The 23,391-nt window shown below is 41.5% G+C and overlaps 1 protein-coding gene across 2 annotated transcripts; it reads right to left on the bottom strand.

Moving 5' to 3' along the window:
* Positions 1 to 1,468: 1,468 nt before the first annotated feature.
* On the bottom strand, positions 1,469 to 19,387 carry Tmem185a (transmembrane protein 185A). 2 transcript variants are annotated; one of them, XM_021153200.3, is made up of 7 exons: positions 19,199 to 19,387; positions 12,016 to 12,192; positions 9,017 to 9,224; positions 6,812 to 6,895; positions 4,663 to 4,839; positions 4,005 to 4,128; positions 1,469 to 3,059 (listed from the first exon to the last, which is right to left on the bottom strand). In XM_021153200.3, the coding sequence occupies exons 1-7, from the start codon at positions 19,234 to 19,236 to the stop codon at positions 2,815 to 2,817; spliced, it is 1,053 nt and encodes a 350-aa protein (XP_021008859.1). In that variant the 5' UTR covers positions 19,237 to 19,387; the 3' UTR covers positions 1,469 to 2,814. The 2 variants fall into 2 exon arrangements, with proteins under 2 accessions (XP_021008859.1, XP_021008860.1); XM_021153201.3 differs by lacking the exon at positions 6,812 to 6,895.
* Between the last annotated feature and the right edge of the window lie 4,004 nt (positions 19,388 to 23,391).

The raw sequence follows: 23,391 nt of genomic DNA, 5'->3' as shown, positions 1-23,391 counted from the left end.
CTATTCAAGGTAATGTATCAAACTTTTAGCCCAAGCCATGTGATGCCTCCTTGTTTTAACTCTCTTCAGGACTGGCAGTGTCACAGGATGCAGTAGTTAAGAAACATAAGGCTCCTGGTGAGAACCCATAAACTATATGTACTTGTACAACCTTGATTCTTATCAAAACATAGTTAATTCAAGAATGACGAACAATGATGGAGCTACAGCTACATGCTTCTTCTGACACAAATAAGGGATAGCATGAAATCTAAAGACCCTCCTATGAAAGCTGGTCAGCTACCTATTAGTGTAACAGCACATAGAAAAGTAGATGACACCCTGCTTCTGTTATCTCTTCAGCCTTCATATGTGCTCTTCCTAAACACAGACTACTACTGGGTCTTTGCAGTAATTCAAAGAACAAGAAATCTGGCAGTTGGCGTTCACAGATAACTTCAATTAATTTGACCAGGAAACAGCAATCGGGAGATGTGGGTTGGGTTTTGTACCTGCATATATGTTCTATGCAACCATTCATCTGGGGTATGGTGCTCAGAGATGAGGATAGCTGTCTTCTCAAAAGCAGCTCTGGTATCCCATTGCCTTCCTACATAGGACTACTTTTTTTTTTTTTTTTTTTTTTTTTGGTTTTTCGAAACAGGGTTTCTCTGTACAGCCCTGGCTGTCCTGGAACTCACTTTGTAGACCAGGCTGGCCTCGAACTCAGAAATCCGCCTGCCTCTGCCTCTCGAGTGCTGGGATTAAAGGCGTGCACCACCATGCCCAGCTTAGGACTACTTCTTTCTACTTCCCATTTCCATGAATAAACAAAATCTCCACACTGGAGACATAGTGACCCCAAAGTCCTGGGCCTTTGGGAGCAGTAGTGGCAGACACCTCTTCATTTCTTCAAAGGGAAAAGAGTTGTGGCATCCAAGTGCCAAGACTGAGAACCAGTGGTACCTCAAACAGGAGCAAAGCACCTGGCAGCTGAGTAGCAGCTACTGCCTTGACTTAACAAGGTTTTTTATGAAATCCAAGGAGCTCAAGAAAGAATTTATGCCTGATCTCTGGTTACATGCAGGGTATTTCTTATCAACAGCCACAGGATTCCTTACAGATTCTTTCAACCTGAAAGACCTCCCAGTAAAATTCCTCCTAAGCTGCAGAAACAGTTAAGAGAGCTAGATAAAACTGTGTAGTGCAATTGCAGGCATACTCTAGAACCTCAGAAACAGTCTATAAAGCCCCCAAAGCTGTCACAATGGCAGAAGGCCATCAAGTAAGCACTGGGGATGGATGGCAAGTTTCTTCCCTCTACTGCTGCTTGAAGAAACAGCAAAGGATGCTCACGCTACCTGCCTGCTTTAATTGCCTGTGGTAGCCCGAGGGTGTCCTTGTCGTTAGGTGAGAATAATTCAGGGTTTTTTTTGTTTGTTTGTTTGTTTGTTTGTTTTTACAGAGTAAAATACACACAGTACACATGTAAAATGAACCACTTTATTGAACTACAGGAGCAAAAAATAGTGGATTTAACCACATTTTTAAGAGACCAAACAAAAATGCTACACTGTTTCCCCTTTCTTCTGAAACAGAACAGGCTCACTGGAGGCCTGTGCCAAGGGTAGGATTAGGGTTAGAGACTTCATTTCTGTGTGACTGAAGCCACTGATCAGGTGACCATGAAAACACATTGCATCTCCTGATCAGGAAGATCAAGGCTCCCTTTACTTCCATTGGGAAATGAATCATTTGATTTAGACTGAAGATTATTTTCTGGTATGATGGGTTCTGGGCTGGCTATACCAGCAGAGCCTGGAGAAACTGCTGACAGGTGGTGGTACCTGCATGCCCAGTATGCAGTGTTCTTCTTGCAGGTAGGCAGAATGCTCTCGACTTTGCAGGAGTCCCTGGCTGATTCTGGCCTGCCTTGGCAACCTTCTCTAGTGTCCTGGTCTCAAGGGGGCATTTCTTGGGCTTTTAAGCCATTTCTCCCACACCCCATGTTGGAAAAGCACAGAGCTTTCCTCGATTGTAGTAGCTGTGCTGGCAGAAATTCCAGGGTGTCAGTGGTCATGGTAAGTGAGCTGGGGCATCTGACTGAGATACAGCAGTTTGAGCTATCTGCTTCTCCCATGGCTTAACCCATCCATCTCCAGCACAAGCTTGTAAAAAAATACTTTAACAGAGAATATGCTGTACAGAACTAGGATTTGACACTGTATATTACAGTGCTAAAATAGCTGTATAAATACTATACAGGCATGGAATCATGCCATTGGGAAGGGCTCACTGATGAGGCCCTGCAAACCTGCTGTCATCCTGGCTAAAGCTAAATTTCTGTACAGCAGAGACAAGGAAAGCAGGGCTGGGCTGTATCTGAACACAGCAGGTGTGTACAGACCTACTTACAGTCCCTACTGGCTACCCATAAGCAGCACAGCTGAGCCACAGATGGAAGTGGTCCCAGAAGAACCACATCGCTCAATACTGTGATAGGAATTTTAGCACTAGAAAATCTGCCCAGACCACAGATGTGCTTTCTGTGGGCCTAGGCAGCAGTCATCCCTGGGTGGGTATCACAGGAATGAGAACACATTTCAGGTACCCATACAGAAAGAAATAGGTTCTTTGCTCATGTGTCACTGGCGTCCACATTGATAAGATACCCTTAGTCCCTGCCACCTATGTTCTGTTATGAGTGGCTGGTTGACACTGGATGCAAACGAGGCTTCAGATGGTGGTCCGAGGTTCCAGGTCTAGGTTGGGGGCAAGGGAAGTAGGAGTGTGTGTCTCAGTGCACACACACTCCGGCGGCCCTGGTGGCATCCTTTAGTCTGGCATTTCAATATTTAGTTTGGGTGGAGGAAGGACATACTTGCCAGGGCTCTGGGTGATGACTACCCTGGCCTTCTTGCGAAATATAGGTGCAATTTTAGGAGGTTCGGGAACTGGGGTTTCTTCTGTTTCCTCACTATCTTCATGGTGGAGATCATATGAAATGTTTCCATACTCTCTCAAAAACGGGAATATTTCAAGCAGAAACTGGCAGAAGTCTTTGCGAATACCAAACCACCCTGAAAAATAAGAATTTCCCTTTCAAACTGGAGGCTTTCATATCACACATCTTTCCTGAACAAGGAGTTCTACTGGCACTATGTATCACTTCACCCAGGTTCCTTACAAGTAAAGCCTTACCAGGCTCTAACTGCCCAATAAGCAGGAGTGGAGAACTCCAGCTCCAAAGCTCCCCGAGTGAGAGCCCAGGCTAGCACTGGCAGCATCCCCAGGGCCTTATTTGACAGGTGGTCATTCTCCAGCCTGTAATCAGAGCTCCTGGTTGAAAAACTGGTGAGGTAGGCTGGAGAGTGCAGCTTTACCTGGCTAGCCATTGATTCAGATAGAAGCTGGAGCTGTAGAACCACTGACTAGGAAAGGGATTCTCAAATACTGGCAAAACATAGACCATACCACCTTCTTCCCATTTTCTAGACCCAGGTTAAACTAACTGGTGATACAGTGATATTTAAGCTAAGGAATCCTGGAACCATCTGAAATCTGAGTAGACACAAGAAGGAATTGGCCAAAGTTGAGTCTGACCTCATGGGAACCCCTTAAACTAGGTCACTGAGCTGTGCTGCTTCAATAAGCTGTCAGCTTAGTGCTAGCTCTCCCAGGATAAAAACAATAGCTCAGCCTGCACTGCACTGTACACTCCCCCCTTCCAAGGCTACGGTAAGGTGGGCAGTTCTCTGGGTTACATGAAGTGGAGCTCACAGCCTTATGAGAATGGTATCTTCCTCAAAGACCATCGCCAAAGCACATGCCATAGAACATAGTAATCTAGACACAGTACTCTAGCTCCACCAAATTGAAAAGATTCCATTCCATTGCGGAGCATTCAGGACCCTGAGCCTTAGCATTTTGTAAAGAGCAGCACATGTGCAGACCACACACACACACACACACACACACACACACACACACACACACACACAGGGTTTCTTAGTTTGTGGACATACAGTGGTTTCCTCCTTTCTGTCCAAATGTTGTTGCCATCAGTGTGATCAATGAGAGCCACAGGGGAACAAATATTGGAATACAGGAGAAAGCATTGTGGCCATCCAGTTTGTGAACCAGCAGGATCTAGAAAAAGACAAGGTTAGGGTGGTATTAATCCATCATCATAAAATGAACCAAATATGTAACTGTTCCCATTATAATCCCTCTCTCTGTCATATCTGAGAAGAGGGAAGGCCACCATAGCATCCATGGGGGGGGGGGGAAAGACCATGGGAAATTTTGCATCCTCCCCCAGGGTCAAACTAAAGTCTATCAGCTGAAAGATCCCCACTGCCAGTTTTATGAGAAATCCTTCCCAGGATTTGTTCAAAGGATTCAAATTTGTTCAATCGTATCTAGTCTAGTATTCCCTACTGAACTCAATACAAAACCGGGTTGTCCAACACCCTTTTAGAGTAGAAGCTGGATGTGGCCAAATGCCTGATGGGTAGAGAGGTGTACTGCTCTCTGTGAGTCCTGCAAGTACATTCTCATTGTTCCAAGTTCCCTCTGTCTATCTCCCAGAAGGACAGCAGTATACCTATCTAGCTATGGTAGATGCTGTCCCAGATAAAGGTAGAATGGGGGAGCAGAAGAGATTTCCTGTACAAAGCTTACCTCAAAAGTAAGAAGAGGCACGACAATGGTCATCCAGCTCAGTGCCATGGTTATATGTGTTCTGCGTTGTTCTGCAATCACGTCCATAGAGCGCAGGAACAGAACCGACCAAACGATGTAATAGAGGACCACCAGGCACAAGAAGGACATGAGAATCCACAGAGGGACACACACAACCTGGAGAGGAGTAGAAACACGTTGTCTTGAGAGCTTCCCTGCAGCTCTGGAAGCTGCCTTTATCATTTTGCTGGCTCTGTTCAGGTAGTCAAGGGGAAGTCAAAGGTAGTCAAGGACAGTCCTACTGTCCAGGACTGTCATGGAGATAGCATGGGAAACACTACATTCACCAGAGGACTTCCATGCAGGAAATAATATCATTAGGCTCTCTTCCATTCAAGCAACAACCTGCCATCTGGTCCTCCAACACGGCATATTTTAAGTTTCTTCTGAATATACTCCCTCAGTCTCAAGCCCCCCATTTTGTCATCTACTCATTCCCATGCTTCCTGCCTCTCAGTCACTCACACACTCCTTCATTCTCAGTCCCTCCTATTCCCTTACTCGCAGTGTCTTGCCCCCTAACTCAGTTACTGACATGTTCACTCTCACACATACACACGTCTTACTTACCTGCTCACTCATGTCCTCACTGCCCCTCACATACTCATGTCACCCAGCTCACTCCCTCACCCATGATCGCCCATGTACTCCTCTCTCCTACCCCCACTGAGTCCCCACGTACGTAATCCAGAACAGTGGAATCCCCTTTTCTTCCCTTGCATCTTCCTCACTCCTCACTCTCATACACTCAGTTCTTCACACTTACTCTCATATCCATCCTCACCTCTTCATGGCACTCATTCACACACTCCCTTACTCAAATAGTCCTCATGCTCACTCTGTCTAGCTGCTCATGTAAGAATTATTCTTTGCTGCTACATTCTCATTCTGTCAACTTTCCCTCACACTTCCTCCCACAGCCCTATTCTGGCATTCCCTTGTTGACTCCCTCCTCCCTCTCATTCAGTTGCTCACATATGCTCACATATCCTTTACTCAGACTTACTCAAGCACTCACTTCTGTATGTTTATTCTCACTCGGAGTTATTGAACACCAGTTACTGACTCCCTCAATTACCTATGTGTGTGTGTGTGTGTATGAACACATGAGTAAGTCCTTATTTTTTATTGACTCTGTGCTATGTATTTGCCAGAAGTAAAAGTTTTAATACATATTTGCAAAACCTATTCCTCAGTCAGTGACCTGTCTTTTCCTTTATTTTATTTTATTTTATTTTATGAAGTCTAACTTTATAATTTCATCTCATATTATTGGTGCCATGTATAAAGAATGTTTCACTGATTTGCAGGTTTTAATGACATGCATTCAGGAAAATATCCATACACATAAAAATAATAAAATCTCAAAAACTTAAAAATTATCTATAACTCAGTAATACCTTTTCTTGAATACTTTCTAAGAAAACATTAAAATAATAAACAAGGATTTTTTATACACAAAAATACACCAGAGGTTTGAGATAAAAAAATTTTGTAATGTTTTTAGAACATCAGAATAATTATGATTGATAATAATTAAATGGTTCAAAATAGCTAAAAGAGAATAGCATTTTGAAAATTCCATGTATGAATAAATGATAAACATCTGAGGTAATATGGTAATGAAACTGATTTGATTATTACATATTCAAAACACAAAATGAAAGGTTCTACTGTTCTTCATAAACATATATAAGTAGGGTATCGTTACAAATTTAGAAAACTTAAAAACAGATATACAAACAGGCACATTTGAAAATCACAAATATGAGCAGCAACTGAAACATTTAGACATGTTTCATGAATGCAACTTAGGAGTCAATGAAGCCTTACATGTCATCTTCACAATGATATTTGTTAAGAACAAATGCTTAAGCTATATTAAACTAAAAAAGCTGGATAGAAATGAATGTCAACTATCCGTGTACAAGGGAGTAAACGCCACTACTATGTCAGCTCCCAGTGTTGGTACTGTGATCATTAGCTGCTGCTCATGCTTGCTTGTCTTTTTATTTCCAAATTTTTTGAAACAAATATGAGTTACTTTTATAGTAAAAGGTTTGTTTAAGATTTTTAAAAGGCTACGTACAAGCCAGGGCCAGTGGATAATCTTGTCCAGTCTTAAGGCAATGAATATAAACTGAAGAATGTTGACCGAACACAGGATTTCTAGCTAAAGATAAAGGAAAGAATCAGTTAAACAAGTTGCATTGAACATAGTGGTTGTTTGTTTAACACACTCCTAGGCAATGACGAGTTTAATACTGTCAAACTTGAATGATATGATGCTGGAAGCTTCTGACTGTTCTGGCAACGGAAATGCACAGTGGGCTCTTGCTGAGGGGAATTGCACACATGTGTCTTGTCTCATTCTTAAGGCTGGTTGGTGCCTTGGCCATTTTGTTGTTTCAGACCTGAATGTTGGCCTGATAATGACCTTCTTTTGAAAGAAGAAAGACAAAAGAGGCAATCTATAATAGATTTCCTCCAAGCCTCCTTTCTGCTTCTGCTAATAATCAGTATACAGCTGATTTATAGGTACCCTAAAACTTGCTTCTACTTCTAACCAGGACTCTGCCGTAAATCCCATGCCTTCTTTTCTAGCTCTTTGAGGACCTAGTCAGCTTAAGCCAACAATTATAGATTTGGTGTTGCAGCATTAATCCTGACTGTGCTCCTGCCCTTTCCCAATCAGAAACTAATTGCCAATTTCCCATTAAACCCAAAATGTCCAAATACAAGTAAGTTCACATCTCCTGTGATTCAGCACTCCTGGCCTAACCCACTTTTTGGGTACATTCCAGCTTTGTGAGGCAAGAATAACTGCATAAGGCCCTATTGCTGCATCTTCAATTCTAAGCTACCAACAACTCCTATTTACCAAGGCCCTCAAAACTAATGGGCAGCAGAATACTTTTATCTACATCTTACCAGGCTATTTCGAGAGCATTTTAAGGTGGATCAATCCTTCCTTCTTGTACTACTGAGTTTCAAGAATTATATTGTACAGTCTTGGCATGCTGTGAGCACTCAGAGAAGTTCTTGGGCTCCCTATCCACTCCTTAAATGGCATTTCTATCCACTCCTTACTTCTAGTATTTCAGACAGACATCCCTTTCACTGAATCACACACACTCATTCACACTACCTGGGGTGGAGGAAAGTTTCAGCAACACTGCAGATTAACATATTGCCTAGTGATTAGTTCTGAAATGTGCCTGCAAGCTAGCCGTACTGCTGAATAACAGGTCCAGTGTGCAGTTGCCACATGGCTCTCCTAGAAGCACCTGGCATTAAACTGATCGCCAAGTGAGCTCACTATCTCCTGAACGATGCCCCTCTACTGCTTCCCATTCTCCTCTAAATCTACTAGTATATTGCTTTGTGGCTTCAGTTCCTTCCTAGTTAATTGCTCTGGCTTTGGATTTGGTCTGACTGAAATGGAATTCTGGCCTTTTTCCTCAATGTGTGGTCATGAATAAATTGTCTGCCTGGGAAAACAACTGCACCTCTCTCACAGGCTGTTGTAAATATTTACTAAGTTGCTGCTATTTGTGAGGTGAACATCCAAATGTTTGACACAGATAAAGGATACTATGAATATTATCCACAATTGATTTCTTTATTACTATTACTAGTCTTAGCATTTTAATTTAATTCTATGTGTCCTCTTCTTGGGCCTAAAGAGCTTACATATATAGATACTTGATTAAAAAATAAATATATGGGTATATCAGGATAAGGCAACTAGAGGTCAGCTAAGGAGTGACAGCATAGAGTATAAGGTAGTGAGACAATTAAATTTTATGTATCAATTCAGGTGGACTATTTTACCAAGATATCGAATTAAATACTAGGGTATGTGTTACTGTGACAGCATCAAGTTTTTAAAGGAGATTATTCTCAATACTGGAGGGTAAGTAGCCCTCATCCAAACAGTTGGAGGCTTTATCGTGGAAAGGAGGAAATTCAGGCAACCTAGAGGGTAAACTCCTGCTGAGTCCCCAGGCTACCTATCTGTTCCATAGATGTAGGCTGCCAGCTTCACAACCATGTGGATCCACTCCCTAAAGTCTCTCTCTTTGTAGCTATGTTTCTATCTATGCTAGTGGTTGCTTAACAGGATTAACAAACACAGGTAGCTTATTAGACAGGACACTAGGAGAAAGCTGAAGGTCTTTGTTCTCTTGTAAACCACAATCTAGAGTTAATGATTAGTCTATTCATGATGAAGGGTAAGGGACTGACAATATAGTAAATGTTTTAAAAACATGATTAAATACACAAATCTCACCTCTAGTGACCTGTCATGTCGAAAGCCCCAGACACATGCTGCAACAGACACTGGGGAAACAAAGAACAATGGCATGAAGACCAGAAGCCAGAAATGGCTTCCTCTCTCAATCCTGTCACAGACCAGAACTTCAAACATCAGCAGGAGCAAATGGATGCCCACAGCAATTAACATGGCTTTAAACTCCACACATGTTTCTCCTTCTGCTCTAAAGGGGGATGGAAGAAGAAGAGAAAGAAAAAACACATTCAGAATCCTCAGTCCAAGTGCCCACAATAGTGCACAGCAAATGCCAAGTCAATTCCCATTCTGAATTTCAACTGTAAATATGCAAAACCAAAGATGAAGTAAAAAGCTAAATGAAACCTATCTTTAATAATGTTGCAAATAATCAGGAACACTTAGGTTCCTAACTTTAATCAACTATCAGAATTACTTCCAAGATTATTGTATTAATTACTTCTGCCACATCTCAAGATCCTCACTTCTCACTGAATTAAAAACTAGACAAATCATATTTCATGCAATTCTATAAATATAATTTTAGCTTCACCTGCAAGTGTAGGTTACATTCAATAAGATATGGCAATCTTCTTAGGTGCTACTTTAAATGCAAATAAAAAGTAATAACTTTTATTAATCTTTATTTTAGTATGATAATGAATTAAAACCTGTAAATCAAAAAGAAAGTTAAAAGTTTTGCTCAAATATTAGCTTAATTAGCTATATAAATATAAACATAAACTATTAATAAACTAAAATTAAAATGTTTATAATGCATTTGAAAGGCCTATAATGTTCATTCAAAATACAAATAAAGGGGGGTTGGTGAGATGGCTAGTGGGTAAGAGCACCCGACTGCTCTTCCGAAGGTCCGGAGTTCAAATCCCAGCAACCACATGGTGGCTCACAACCATCTGTAACGAGATCTGACTCCCTCTTCTGGAGTGTCTGAAGACAGCTACAGTGTACTTACATATAATAAATAAATAAATCTTTTAAAAAAATTACAGATAAAGATTTGTGACCCGCTTGCCTTAGGGGTGATAAATATTCTAGAGACTAGAACAAAGAGAAAAGAAGGTTACAGGTAATTCCTGTAGACTTCACTAGCATCATGCTGAATACTGCTCACAAGGGAATAACTGTGTTTGTGCACACCATACAACCAGCCAGCCACAAACACAACTGTTTTTCTTACTTGAAAAATGTCAAAACTGAGGAAAAGGTACATATAACTTTTAAGAATCAATTAGTGAATGTTTTTTTTTGAGATACAAGAACTAGATATCTGAATTTTTCCTATAAAAAAAAAAAGAGCTATAAAACCTAGGCTTGGTGGCGCTCACCTTTAAACCTAGCACTTGGGAGATAGAGGCAAGTGGGTATTTGTGCATTCAAGGCCAACCTGGCCTACAAAGTGAATTTCAGGACAGCTGGGCCTGTTACACAGAGAAACCTTGTCTTGATAAAACACAACAAAAAAAAACAAAACAACAACGAAAAACCAACCAAACAAAACAAACAAAACACAGAAGAAGAAGAAGAAGAAGAAGAAGAAGAAGAAGAAGAAGAAGAAGAAGAGGAGGAGGAGGAGGAGGAGGAGGAGGAGGAGGAAGAGGAGGAGGGGGAGGGGGAGGAGGAGGGGGAGGAGGAGGGGGAGGAGGAGGGGGAGGAAAAAGAGAGAGATATACAAGAGATATAAAACCACAGATAAGAGCTGGAGAGATGGTGCAGTGGTTAAGACTGCTTGCTATTCTTCTAGAAAACTTGAATTTAGTGCTCAACACCTACATTAGGGTGGCTCACAGCCACCTATAACTCAGCCCCAGGGATTCATCACCCTTTTCTTGCCTCCATGGGTATCCTCATACATAAGATATACATTCATATGAATAATAATAAAAATAAATCTTCAAATATTATATTTATTCATTTATTCATTCCCACCCTCTCTCTGTGTTTAGAGACAGAGTTTCACTGTGTAGCCCTGGCCATCCTAGAACTGGCTCTATAATCCAGGTTGGCTTTGAACTCAGAGATTTATCTGCTTCTGCCTCCGAAGTGTTGGGTTTAAATGTGTATGCCACTACTGCCTGGCATATTATAATCTCAGGGGGAAAAAGAAAAGACATATTCACACATTAATGTCCTTCATTTGCTAGTATTTGTTGTGTGGAGCTCTTTGAAAGTCCTACATGCCTATGAGATATGCACTTTATACAGTCTATAAACTATAGCATCTTTTAAAAGTTGTTAAATCAAGAATTTTTAAAGCTGAAGTAGCCCCATCTTTTATATTCTTTCACATGAACAGCTGTTTATATCTCACTGTCTTATTAGGAATACCTGCACTCATCTTCCTGCTGTAGATTTCTAATGGCTCTCACTCTTCCCACTCCTTTTCTCTCGTACATTAATTATCTTTGAGAAAGGAAATGATGCAACTCCCACAGAATCCAGCCACACTAGACTGTCACAGCTTCCATGACTCCCAAAGCTCTACCTTGGTTTTTAACATCTGGTTCTTAGTTCACCTCACTCCCCAGTTCCTGAGGGACTCATAGCCTTTGGCCCAAGTTCACTCCCTGGCATAACTAACAGGAATAGAGGAGCAGGAGAAAGGAAAGCCTAATTCTAAATGTAAACTACACAAGTCAGATGCCTGGTAGACATGGCCAGAGAACTAGAGATACAGAATGTTTCTGTGCTTTTTAGTCTGTTATGGCAAAACATTTCTATATGTGGGTGTCTGGTGTTACGCCTGTAGGCTTTCTAGGCATTAAACCATCCAAATTAACACTGTTCTGTAAGAAAATACATACCAAGTGTCTGTTTTCAAAACAGACAAAATATTCCTGATGGGGAATATTTGTTGGACTGCAGTTCTCATAAAACTTCAAATAGAAAGAAATTGACTTTATGTGATCTCTAGTGAGAACCATCAAGATTTTGTTCTCTTAAGATATAGACCAGTGGGTTTTATAAAGCAGCATTACCGATACTGAGGATTTCGTGCCCAAACTCCAGTTCCAACTGATGCGCCAACAATGACCATTAACTTCCACAACCATATTGGAGCAAAGACAGCCCAGTAGCTCCATTGAATGATGCCATCCAAACGAAGGGCCAGTAGCACAGAGAACAGCAGCAGACAGGCATAGATGAGGAATTTACTAGAAGGAAAGCAAAATGTGAAAAAGAGTTCATTTTAAACAAATATCTGATAGTGAAATGAGGAGAATAACAGAAACATTTTAGTTCATAAACTTGTCATTAATTCTAGGCTGGAGAGATGAGATAACAGTTAAGATCACTAGCTGCTTTTCCAGAGGACATGGGTGCAGTTTTCAGGACCTAAAAGGCAGTTAATGATTGACTACAGCTTCAGTTTGAGACGGTACAACCTCTTCTTCTGGATTGCAGGGATCCTGTACAGAACAGATGCACAGACACACATGCTGGCAAAATACTCACATAAGATAAGGTAAAAATACATTTTACAGTCACTAATTCCATAACAATTTATTTAAAAGTTCCATGTAGAACATATACTGTATTGGGGTTGAGAAAACAAAAGTGAGTAATTAAGTCTCCTGCTTCCAAGGATTTTCTGATAGAAGTCTACACAGAAAGCCACAGTTATAATGTGGTATAACATTTGTATAAATGGTAGTATGGACAAAGTGAGATGGGAGCTAGGAAAAGAAAGTATGGGATCTGCCTGAGGCAGTAGGAAAAAGAGAAGTGGTGACCATGGAACTGGTTCCAGAGGCAATTGGAGAACCAAAAGACCCTAAAACAAATAATCAGTCTCATCTGTTAGTTCTCCTAAATTATTCTAATCCCATGAAAATTGGGCACAGCAGTGCTTTTTCCTCCACTTGACCACTGCTTTGCCAATCTACTGTAGACTGGCTATTCTTCCCAATTCATCACATGGAGTATTAAATAATTTTGTACCCAGATGTTAAGATATATGAAATCACTGTGGGTTTTTTTTTTCTGTTTCTGAAGCTGACATTTTAAAATACAAGTATATGGCATCCTAATAATCTCTCAAGTTGCCTCTACTGCCATTAGGATTTTAATTTAAAGGACTGGAAAGATGCCTCACTAGTGAGAATACCTTTTGTTCTTGCAGAGGCCTCAGGTTAAGTTCCCAGAACTCACATGGCAACTGACAGCCTTCTATGACTCCAGTTCTCCTATGCCCTCTTCTTTCATCTGTGTGTATTGAATGCCAAGTGGTACACAGACATACATGAAGGCAAGAGACTCATACAAAATTAAAATAGTAATTTTTCTAAAAATACTAATGTGAGAATTACGTTTCCAAGACACAAAATTTTGATTCTATATTCAAACCATAGATGTATCTTTAAAATGGAGTTATATCATCCACATCTGACTTCACAGCATAAGTGCATTACCACTGGGCAATGTGCCATGGGCCAGCCCATAAAAGCTACTGTCCTTTCTGAAATATATATATATATATATATATATATATACTCACCAAAGAGAAGACTCTAACTATAAAAGTTCTAAACTGTTCTAAATTATGTTTAAAAACTATATATAAATTATATAAAAGTTCTAAATTACATGAATACAGCTGGGCTCTTTTTAGAGCCATTGGGTTTCTCCAATAAAATCTATTGCCTAGAGTATAGATATAGGTCTATATGAATGCAAGTAAGCTAGCCCCCTACACATATACCATACTTTAGGTGTTTATGACTTTAGAGACTGGCTCCAGCTGACAAACTATGGATATTTTCACAAATTGTTAAAAGGACTGCACCTCTTAGGCTAAATAACACTTTATTACCATACAGAAAAATGTTTTAGTAAAAATTTTAACTTGGGGGCTGGTGAGATGGCTCAGTGGGTAAGAGCACCCGACTGCTCTTCCAAAGGTCCAGAGTTCAAATCCCAGCAACCACATGGTGGCTAACAACCATCCGTAACGAGATCTGGCGCCCTCTTCTGGAGTGTCTGAGGACAGCTACAGTGTACTTACATATAATAAATAAATAAATCTTTAAAAAAATTTTTTAACTTGTTTTATTAAGATAAGAATGTTTAAGAGCATCTGACTAATAAATATATACAAATGCACAAACTGCAGGGGAAACAAATCATTGTAAAGAAGATGGACACTCAACCATCCTTACAGCATTTATCTCATCTGATTTCTTATACTGATTCATTAAGATAATGGTATGTGGAAACATGATGGAAATACGTGTTCTATCAATTATTTCTGTAGGATTATTAAAAAGAGACATTTGGTGATCACTTTTCTCACTACTGGATCATATAGTATCAGTTCTACAGCACCTACACCTAGAATTCAGTACTTTTATCTGAAAATTTACTCACCATGTACACTTATGAACCATCACTAAGCAAAACAATCATAGAAAGTCATAGCCAGGGCAGGGCAGAAAGTAGCACATAATGGGCTGAGCCCTGTTACATGGATTGTTTATCAAGAAACTGCTCCACCAGCTTGCCCATAGCCAATCTGCTGAGGGGCATTTTCTCACTTGTAATTCCCTCTTCCCAAATGACTATCTGATGTCAATGTGACCAAACACGAGCTAGAATGGCTCCTCAGTATACTGGATTTACTCTGTCACAGGAGGAAGGGGCATGAAGAATGAAGGAAAAAACTTCAGAAGGAACCTGACCTGGATTAGAATCCTGAAGTGGTCCATAACTGCCTGAATGACTTTAGAGAACTCCAAGACTTTCTAAAATGAAACTGAGGCCACAGAGATGGGTCAGTAGGTAGAGGTGCTTGCCACTGACCTAATGGATAACTTGAGGACCCACATGCAGGAAGAAGAGAACTGACTCCTGAAAGCTGTTTTCTGACCTCCATAAGCACAGTGTGTCATATGTACCCCCACAATCAATAAATTAAAATGTATTAAAATTAGAAAATAAAATAAAATGTGGCTGCAATCTGATTTGTAGGGCTATTGTTAAGAGATAGGATACTGAAAACCAAACTGCCAAGTGAGGGTTGACACATGGTGAATGCAAATAAGCCATAGCCATTAACAACAATTAATCAGTAAAAGTCAAGACAATATTCTGACAACCAGTAGCTCTATATTTCCCAACAACAGATGTACAATCAATCACACAGTAATTCATTATCAATACTGACACTACACTCATACTGACAGATCAGTGGCCTGCTTTTAAAAATACAATCTTTAAGGAGTCCTTGGAGTAATCAACACGATGTCATTTTTACTCTGCTGGAGACTCAAACCTAATGCCCTGTACAAGTTCCATAGCACTGAACTATACCCGAAGCTCAACATCATTTATATTTAAAACACTACACACATTTTCTGCAGTACATACCAATCCTTCTTTTTAAATAATTATTTTCAGGACTTTTTACTTTATTTTATACAAATGGGTATTTTGCCTGTATGTATGTCTATATACCACATATGTACCTGGTGCCTGCAGAGGCCTTTAGTGAATGGTTACCAGCAATCAGATTAGTATTTCCCCAAAAAATTAAAATAAAAAACAGCTTAAAAGGACTAAAGAATGGCTTAAGATGATGGGAGCATATAGGAACTCTGTAAACAAAATTTACTTCATTAGTATTACATGTCCACATACACAATCCCAGTAAGGCATTTCTTACTCATTGTTCCAGTCTAGAATACCCAAGAGATGGACCACCCTCCCATCAGGAGTGCACTGTAAATGAGCTGGTAGCCTAAACAAGTTCTCACAGCCTTCCAATGCAGTATGGCTACCACGGCTGAAGGGCCTTCCCTAACAAATAACAACTTTATCCAAGGCCTTGTGATATAGTCAGGTTGCCTATTAAAGCCATGTATTAAAGGTGGAGGAGATCTCCACCTCCTAGGGACATTCTGGAATCAGTTTTCCAATTCTGTTTAGTCAATTCTTTTTTTTTTTTTTGGTTTTTCGAGACAGGGTTTCTCTGTGTAGCCTTGGCTGTCCTGGAACTCACTTTGTAGACCAGGCTGGCCTCGAACTCAGAAATCCGCCTGCCTCTGCCTCCCAAGTGCTGGGATTAAAGGCGTGCGCCACCACGCCCGGCTAGTCAATTCTTCTAATAGTCTGTTTAGTCAATAAAGCTATTAGAGGCTTCAGGCAGTCAAGAAGGATTCTTAGTAGACACAGTATGTTTTAACAAGTTTAACTTTGTAACTAAAAGGCAATTCTGAAAAGAAGTTCATGATCAACCAGATCTGTGGTATAGGGTCAGCTATGAGCCCTTCGCAGCTGGGTGCTAAACACTTTTCAATCATTATGTGTCACTACTATTTCTAGAAAACTGACAAACTGCAGTGAATTCTCAGTGACTAAGATTTGCAAGGTATGAGAGGAAGCCTGGAGTCACAGTGCAAGGTGTGGGAGCCAGCAGACAATACCAATGGCTGTTGCTGTAATGGTCCCCAGAGTCAAGAAAGCACATTGCCCTGTGCGTACTCTTAAGGTCTTTCCCAGCTTGTCAATACAACAGTTACACTCTGAAGGGGCACAGGAAGAGAGAGGGAAAATAAATAGTTCATACACCAGCAAGAAAGCAGTCATTGACAAGAAGGAGCTCTAGGCTGTTCTTACAGGCTAGGCTGAGCTATCATTCACTTCACTAATACTGTGCCAGCCATTATCTCATGGATATAAATTATGTCAATAAAAGCTATGGGTTTAGCCTCACATGGTTTGAATTTCAGTAGGAGAGAGAAATATCAATCAAATAAACAGAGACAAATGCAAGAGCACAGATAAGGCCTCTAAAGGAAGACTATGATATTCTACAGAGATTGTACATGCAGGGAGTAATGGACCAGGTTGAGGAAGCCAGAACAACTTACTTCAGCAACTACCAAATGAACAGACATTTCAATGATAAATGGGAACTGAATCAAGGAGAGAAGGAACTGTCCTATTAAATGAGCAGAGCATGATGAAGTCCTGAAGTAAGAGGGCCATGTGTGAACTGGTTCAGAATTAGAAGCAGATAATTAGACAAAAGCACAGATCTGAGGTCTTAGCAACAGGGTGCTTTCCTGTCAACACCACCCCACCCCACCCCCCAGTTTGCTCTCCAGATGTCTAAAAGGCTTTCGTCAGCATTGTGCAAGATTAAGATACAGTGTTAAAAACTAGATCATCCACAGTTCATGAAACATCACCAGCTAAGAAAAATCTACTTCTTAATATCACCTGGCCATTGTATCCCTGGAACATCTAGAAGGTAACACTCTTCCTTCCCACTAATGACATTGAACCAGGACAATGGTGGGGTACAAAAGACTTCTAATTTTTTCAGGGAAAGATGCATTTTATTCCACTTAGAATTTAAACACAAATAAATGTGTTGATGATCATAAATCTCTTTGAAGTATCTCATTATAAATTTTAGACTTTAGTATTTGGAAGGGAAAAGAAGTAAAGGAAAAACTGGCTAAGGGTGTTATCAGAGGACCACTAGTTTGCTTTCACAACTCTTAGATAACTGGGAGATCACCTTGCAGCTTCTGGACTATCTGTCCCATAATAAACAATTTCTATTTGTAACACATTGTGCAATCAGCCATTAATTCAGGTTCAATAGCCTTGTGAGCAATTATACTCATCCTACAGATGAAACAGATAAGTGAGTTACCCAATGATACAAAAAATTCAGCCTCTATTTCTGTTTCTTATCACTCTCTCCAAACAATGAAAATACACAAGACCTGTCCAGCTTCAGTACCAACACAGTTGTCCTACAGACAAACCCCAATCCTAGGAGCAGTAGAAGAAAAGCTATGGTTAGTTCTATGGTATTTCCTCTAAATGAACTCTCTGTAAAGAAGGTTCAATGCCATTGATGATGACCACGGATCAAGGCCAGACTATAAACACAAAGACAGTAAGAGCACCCAGGCCAGAGGAGGCTTTAAATTTTAAAATTTTACCATTCTTAAAGAGACTGCACTCCAAATAGTCCCCTCTTCTCTCCCCAGTTCCTTTGTCTCCAACAAACAGCCAAGAAAGTGGCATCCTCAGGAGTGCACAATACAGCTACTTATCTGTTCATATTCCCATTGCTTCCAGGCTAGGAGTGCCAAGCATCGCAAGCGCCTAGCCTAGGACCTCACATACGGAGGAAGGCTAGCTTACTTGAGTGCGTGTCTTACCACTTAGATATAAAATGAGCAGATATTCCTTTTAAATAGTAATGGACTTGAAAAATATCAGTGGAATGAACTCCTCTCTCAGCTTACTAAAGCAAAGCAAAGAATCACTTGATTGCCCAACCTCGATCTTGACTCAGTTTAGTTCCAAAGTCGTTTTATAAGTGTCTACTATATGACAGATGGGTGGGAGGTGATGAGCAAGGGAACAACCAGGAAGTGGTTTCTGCTTTGGGAGCTCACAGGCCGCAGAGGGAACACTTTTACAACAGTTTGACAAGTGCAAGGACAGAGATTTATATACTTTAGCCAGTGTTTTCTCCACACTGTCCACTAGGCATTTCAAGTCTGGAAAATAAGCAGGGCAATATCTACTTCCTGCGAATAAACTTAAATAGAGAAGGCTAAGAAAATGCGTTGGAGGCGATCAGGTTCACCCCCAAAGGCATTATGTAAGATTTACCATACCCTGGCAACGACTCTAAAAATTCAGTATCTCAGACATCAGTTTGACAAATAAGCGAAAACGGCGGACAGGCATAAATCCAAGGAAAACCCCAAATGCTGAAACTAGAGGAAACGTGTGCGAAGGTGGCTGGGGGTGTCAGGGTCAAGTGAGATGGCCCTGGCATAGAAAATGGGGGCAGGCAGAGCGATGAGAAGAAAAATAAGAAAAAAGAAATAGAGACAGAGAAGTTGAGATACCAATGAAAAAGGACGAGTGGAGATCAATGGGCTTCCCTGCGGGAGGACACTTCTCCAACCTCGACAACTTGGGCCACGGCGGGTTGGTACCAGTTGCGGCGGAAGAAGCGGATGGACCGACTCTGAGGCCAACACAGCTTTCCCGAGAGCAGCTGGCAGCCATAAGGAGCCTCAGGCTGGTGCCTGGGTGCTCAGACTGCAGTGCCTTGGCCGCCGCGCCGCTCCCAGCCGCTACCCGAACCCAAGCCCCAGCCTGGCGTCGCCGGGATAACCGCCTCACCTCGGGTTGAAGTCCTGAAAGAGGCCCCTCAGGTTCATGGCGGAGAACTTCGCTGAGGCGTCCTCCTCTTCCCCCCGCCCCCCGCGCCGCGAAGCCTGCGCCTCACAGCGGGTTCATGCTGCCAAAGGCAGCTTCGTCGCTAACGCCGCCGCCAGGAGAAACCAGAGCAACCAACTGTCTCCTACACTCCTTCCGGCTTCCGTAGCTAGGATGCGCATGCGCTCTGAGCCCCGCTCCCTGCTTTCCCCACCACCACCACCACCACCCCCGCCCCAGCTCGTCAGAAGCAGGAGGTTACATTGGTAGTGGATCTTTTTGCTCCGGGGTAACGGCCTGCCTGCCCGTGGGACAGAATCTCTACAAAAAGAAGAGGGGAACTTCAGGGGAGGGGAATACTGACTGGGTGGATGTCATAAGGAGGGAGAATGCCAAACGGGAGTACCTCAGTGAGATCATCACAGACACCTGTCACCTTGGCCACCTATCACCCAGACCCATACCAGAATTTGGAGGTTTCCCCCCAAATTGACTGAATCTTGACCTATACCTACCAGAGTTGCCAGTAAATCCAGCCTGCATATCAATTTCCTTCCCGTGCCCCAAGCTACACAGATTTCCTGACCATCCAAACCTCACATTACCCTGCACCAGTCATCTACTCTCTCAGCCATCTTCTCATCTTGGGTTCCCACTGTCCTTAACAGCAGGTCTATTCGTCAGAATGCCTAATCTGGAGAGATGAAACTCATCCTTAAGCATCCCAATCTAGTTCAGAGTCTCCTTGACTCCTGCCTAGACTTGGTGGTCGCTTCAGATCTGGCTTTTTCCACTCTCAGACATACTATTTAGAATTGCCAGGTTTGTCTTATTGGACAAGTTAATATCTTTAAGGCTCAGATTTTCTCCTCTATAAAAGAATTTTTTTAAAAAAATATATACTTTTCTATCTGGTTAAGAACGTTCAGAGAGATCATGCACAACGCATAGCATTGTATGTTCAATGCACAAAGAATGTTGTTAGTTGTTCTTTTTTAAGTGCCAAATCCGTAAATTCTTAAAGAATGCTCTAAGGATTCTATTTGTTTTTCAAATCTAAGAGTGGAACAACCTCATAGCAGAGGACTTAGTTTACCATTTTCAGTTCCAGCCAGTTTGAGTTGTTGTTTTTATGAATACAGCAATACCTTAAACATTAATCTGGAATTGTTACGGGTAATAGTCATAGGTTGTTACAATAGCAGTTTCATGCAATTTTATGTTAGTGAGCCCCAGGGGGAGCTTAAGAAGATCACAATTGGGAGAATCATACTTTGCTGTGATGTATCATCTTTCTTTTGGAAACTTGAAAACATTTCACAAGTGGTAATTATGTTTCCTAACACCCACTGAGAAATGGATATTATTATATGAGCTGGTTTATGGATGAGTAACTTGGATGAAGCATTCAGCTACGGAAGCACCATGACCTGCTCTCAGAAATGTTGATCCACTTTCTCTGACCATCCTCCAGATGATGCACAATGTTTTGCCCTGCGGAAGAGCTAAAGCACAGAGAAGCTTGCATAATGTGCACTGTCGGACCTAGCTAGTGAAGGCTGAAGAACAAAGATGCAACTTAACACTCTAGCAAACTAGAATGTTGTGGATGGCTCTATACTGCTTGCTCTCCCGAGAGAGGCTGTCTGGAATGAGGAATGAGTCACATGCTCAGGTGGCTTCTTGTGAACCCATCCCCTAATGAATAAAAGGGCCAATCACTGGGTGAGGAGGTGGGACTTCCGGGTTGGACAGAGGAAGCGAGGAAGCAGGAGGGGATTAAGTCCTTTTGGGAATGGGGATAGCAGAGGGGAAAGATATAGCTGCTAGAGTTTTCTGGTATTATGGCGGATCCACAGGGATTCTCCACCGGAGGAAGCAGATTTTAATAAGGCTACAAGATTAGGTTTTAGTTGTTGTGCCCAGAGATTGAGTTACCACAATTTCTGAACTGAGTTTGTGTTGCGTTTTCCTTCATATGCTGGCTCGTCTGGGTTCAAGAGAGAAAGGTATGGCAGCAAAGCATGGTTTTGCCAGATGTGCACCACAGAGGCCATGGGGGATTTGAAGCACGGGGTTGGCATGGTAGCAACTGTCAGTGGGAACCTAGAGAGGTGGGTGGAGAGATTGTGGAGTTCTGAGTCAGACTCCACAAGATAAAAACAGGCCAGCCATTGCCCCTAGTTCATGGCACACGCGCAGGAACATGCCAGGTCTATCTTTTAAAATACTTCCTAAAAGTTAACTGCCATTGGACAGAGTAGCCAACACCATTTTATTTCCTGGAGGTTTCACCCCAAGCAGACATCAAGAAGACAGCTTGCTTGTCAGCTCCAACTTGAATAACATGTAATATGGTTTTCGTAAAAGCTCCATGGAGAGTGGCCAGGCAAGTTGCTCAGAGTCCAAATGCTACTTATGGTGAGCTCTTGTGTATTTATGTAACTGAGACACTTCTCTATGGGCCCACGATGGCAATTTTAGCAATCTAATCTCTAGGGATGACATGACCATGTGGAAATTCTTATTCTGAATACCATGACAAAAATATACTATTATGTTCTTTGACAAGCCATGTTGCCATGAAAAATACTGAACATACCAAAATAATTGGTATCTCAAAGTTCTGTATTTAATCTTCAAGAGAGGGAATTACCTTGAGTGCCTCAAATGTGCTAGATACCCAGCCATGAGCTCTACTTGTATTCAGTATTCACACTGGTCTCCGTGATGGACTTCTGAAGAGCAGAGACCCAGAGGAGAGAATCATAGTTCATTATGACATTTAAATTAGGAGACCTAGATCAGGGGAAGAAAGTGGTTCTTTACAGTCCAGATCGTCATGCTACTAGGACTTCTTCCCTGGGCTTCATTAATAAAGTGGAAAGGGTATAGAATTAAACATTAGTTTTATCACTAAATTCAGTGTCAAAAATGACAGCAGGCATGTATTCTTGGACCTATTAAAGATAGCCTGTACCCAGGGGAGAGATTGACAGTTCTTCAGACAGGTGACACAGAGATGCCAGTGCCCAAAACTGACTTGCCCTAAGTTCCCAAAAGTCCAACCCTAAGTGCTACCAACTAGAGAATTGCTTCAAACCCCAGGATTTTGTCCACTTACAAAAAGCAAGCTGGGCCAGGTATAGTGGCACATGCCTTTAATCTCAGCACTCAGAAGGCAGAGGCAGGTGGATCTCTGTGAGTTCTAGGCCAGTCTGGTCTGCATTATCAAGTTCTAAGACACAAACAGTTGTATAAAAAGATTGTCTAGAAAAATGCAACTTGTGTTTTCCTAAGAAAATCTATTGTTCCTCACTTTAGTGTGATTTTCATAAATCTGTGAGTTTTCTTGTCCTGAGATCTCCTGGACAGGAGTTTGATAGACTACAGAGCTCTGTTTGGGAAGTTGATCTAGAGAAGTTGGAAGGCCAGTGAAAGGGATGCTGGGATCTGCAACCTTTCCTAAGTCTTTTCCCAGAGACTATAAGTAGCAACCAACTCAGGGAAGCTTCTTTTAGAACTTGTCATCAGAAGTTTCTTAGAGATGATAAGCCTACAAGAGGTCACTGACTAGCTTCGTATAGAACTTGATTTTGTTCTAGATCCCATCTTGCTCTAATTTCTTAGTCTCCTCTTCACTTTCCTTCCCTACTTTGTGCTTCTGTCATGTTCTTCTGGCCCCAAATTATTTTCTCTAAGCATTATTTAAGCAGACTTAACATATAACCTTTAGTTCTTAAGGCTACTTCATCCAAACTATGACTTCTAAACACCCTGCATTGTGCCAGATGCAGTAGGAGGTGCTAAGAACAACCAGAAATGCATAGTCAAACGCAGCATTGTGGCTAAGTCCAGAACTTGAGAACTGAAGAGCTAGATCTTAAAGGACAAATTTCAAGCTGTGAAAACAAAATTACAAACAGAGAAAACAATACTCCGAGGGTCTGCACCTACCCTTGGCTTCTCTAGGCTCACTAGGTCAGAAAACAAATCTGAGCAGCAATAGCTGAAAGGCAGCCACATGGCCAGGAACACTTGAATCAGTCTCTAGCTACAAACCTGAGCAGTTCCCAAACCGCTGGAGGAAATGATCTTGGAGAAGGGTATCAGAAACACCCTCTTTTCTGGCAAACCATCAAATAGGTTGCCATCTG

This window comes from Mus caroli, unplaced genomic scaffold, assembly GCF_978045245.1.
Source record: "Mus caroli unplaced genomic scaffold, Mus_caroli_1 scaffold_5, whole genome shotgun sequence".
Classification (NCBI taxonomy): Eukaryota; Metazoa; Chordata; class Mammalia; order Rodentia; family Muridae; genus Mus; species Mus caroli.
The sequence above is the reverse complement of the archived record's forward strand: the minus strand, read 5'-3'. Positions and strand labels throughout refer to the sequence as shown.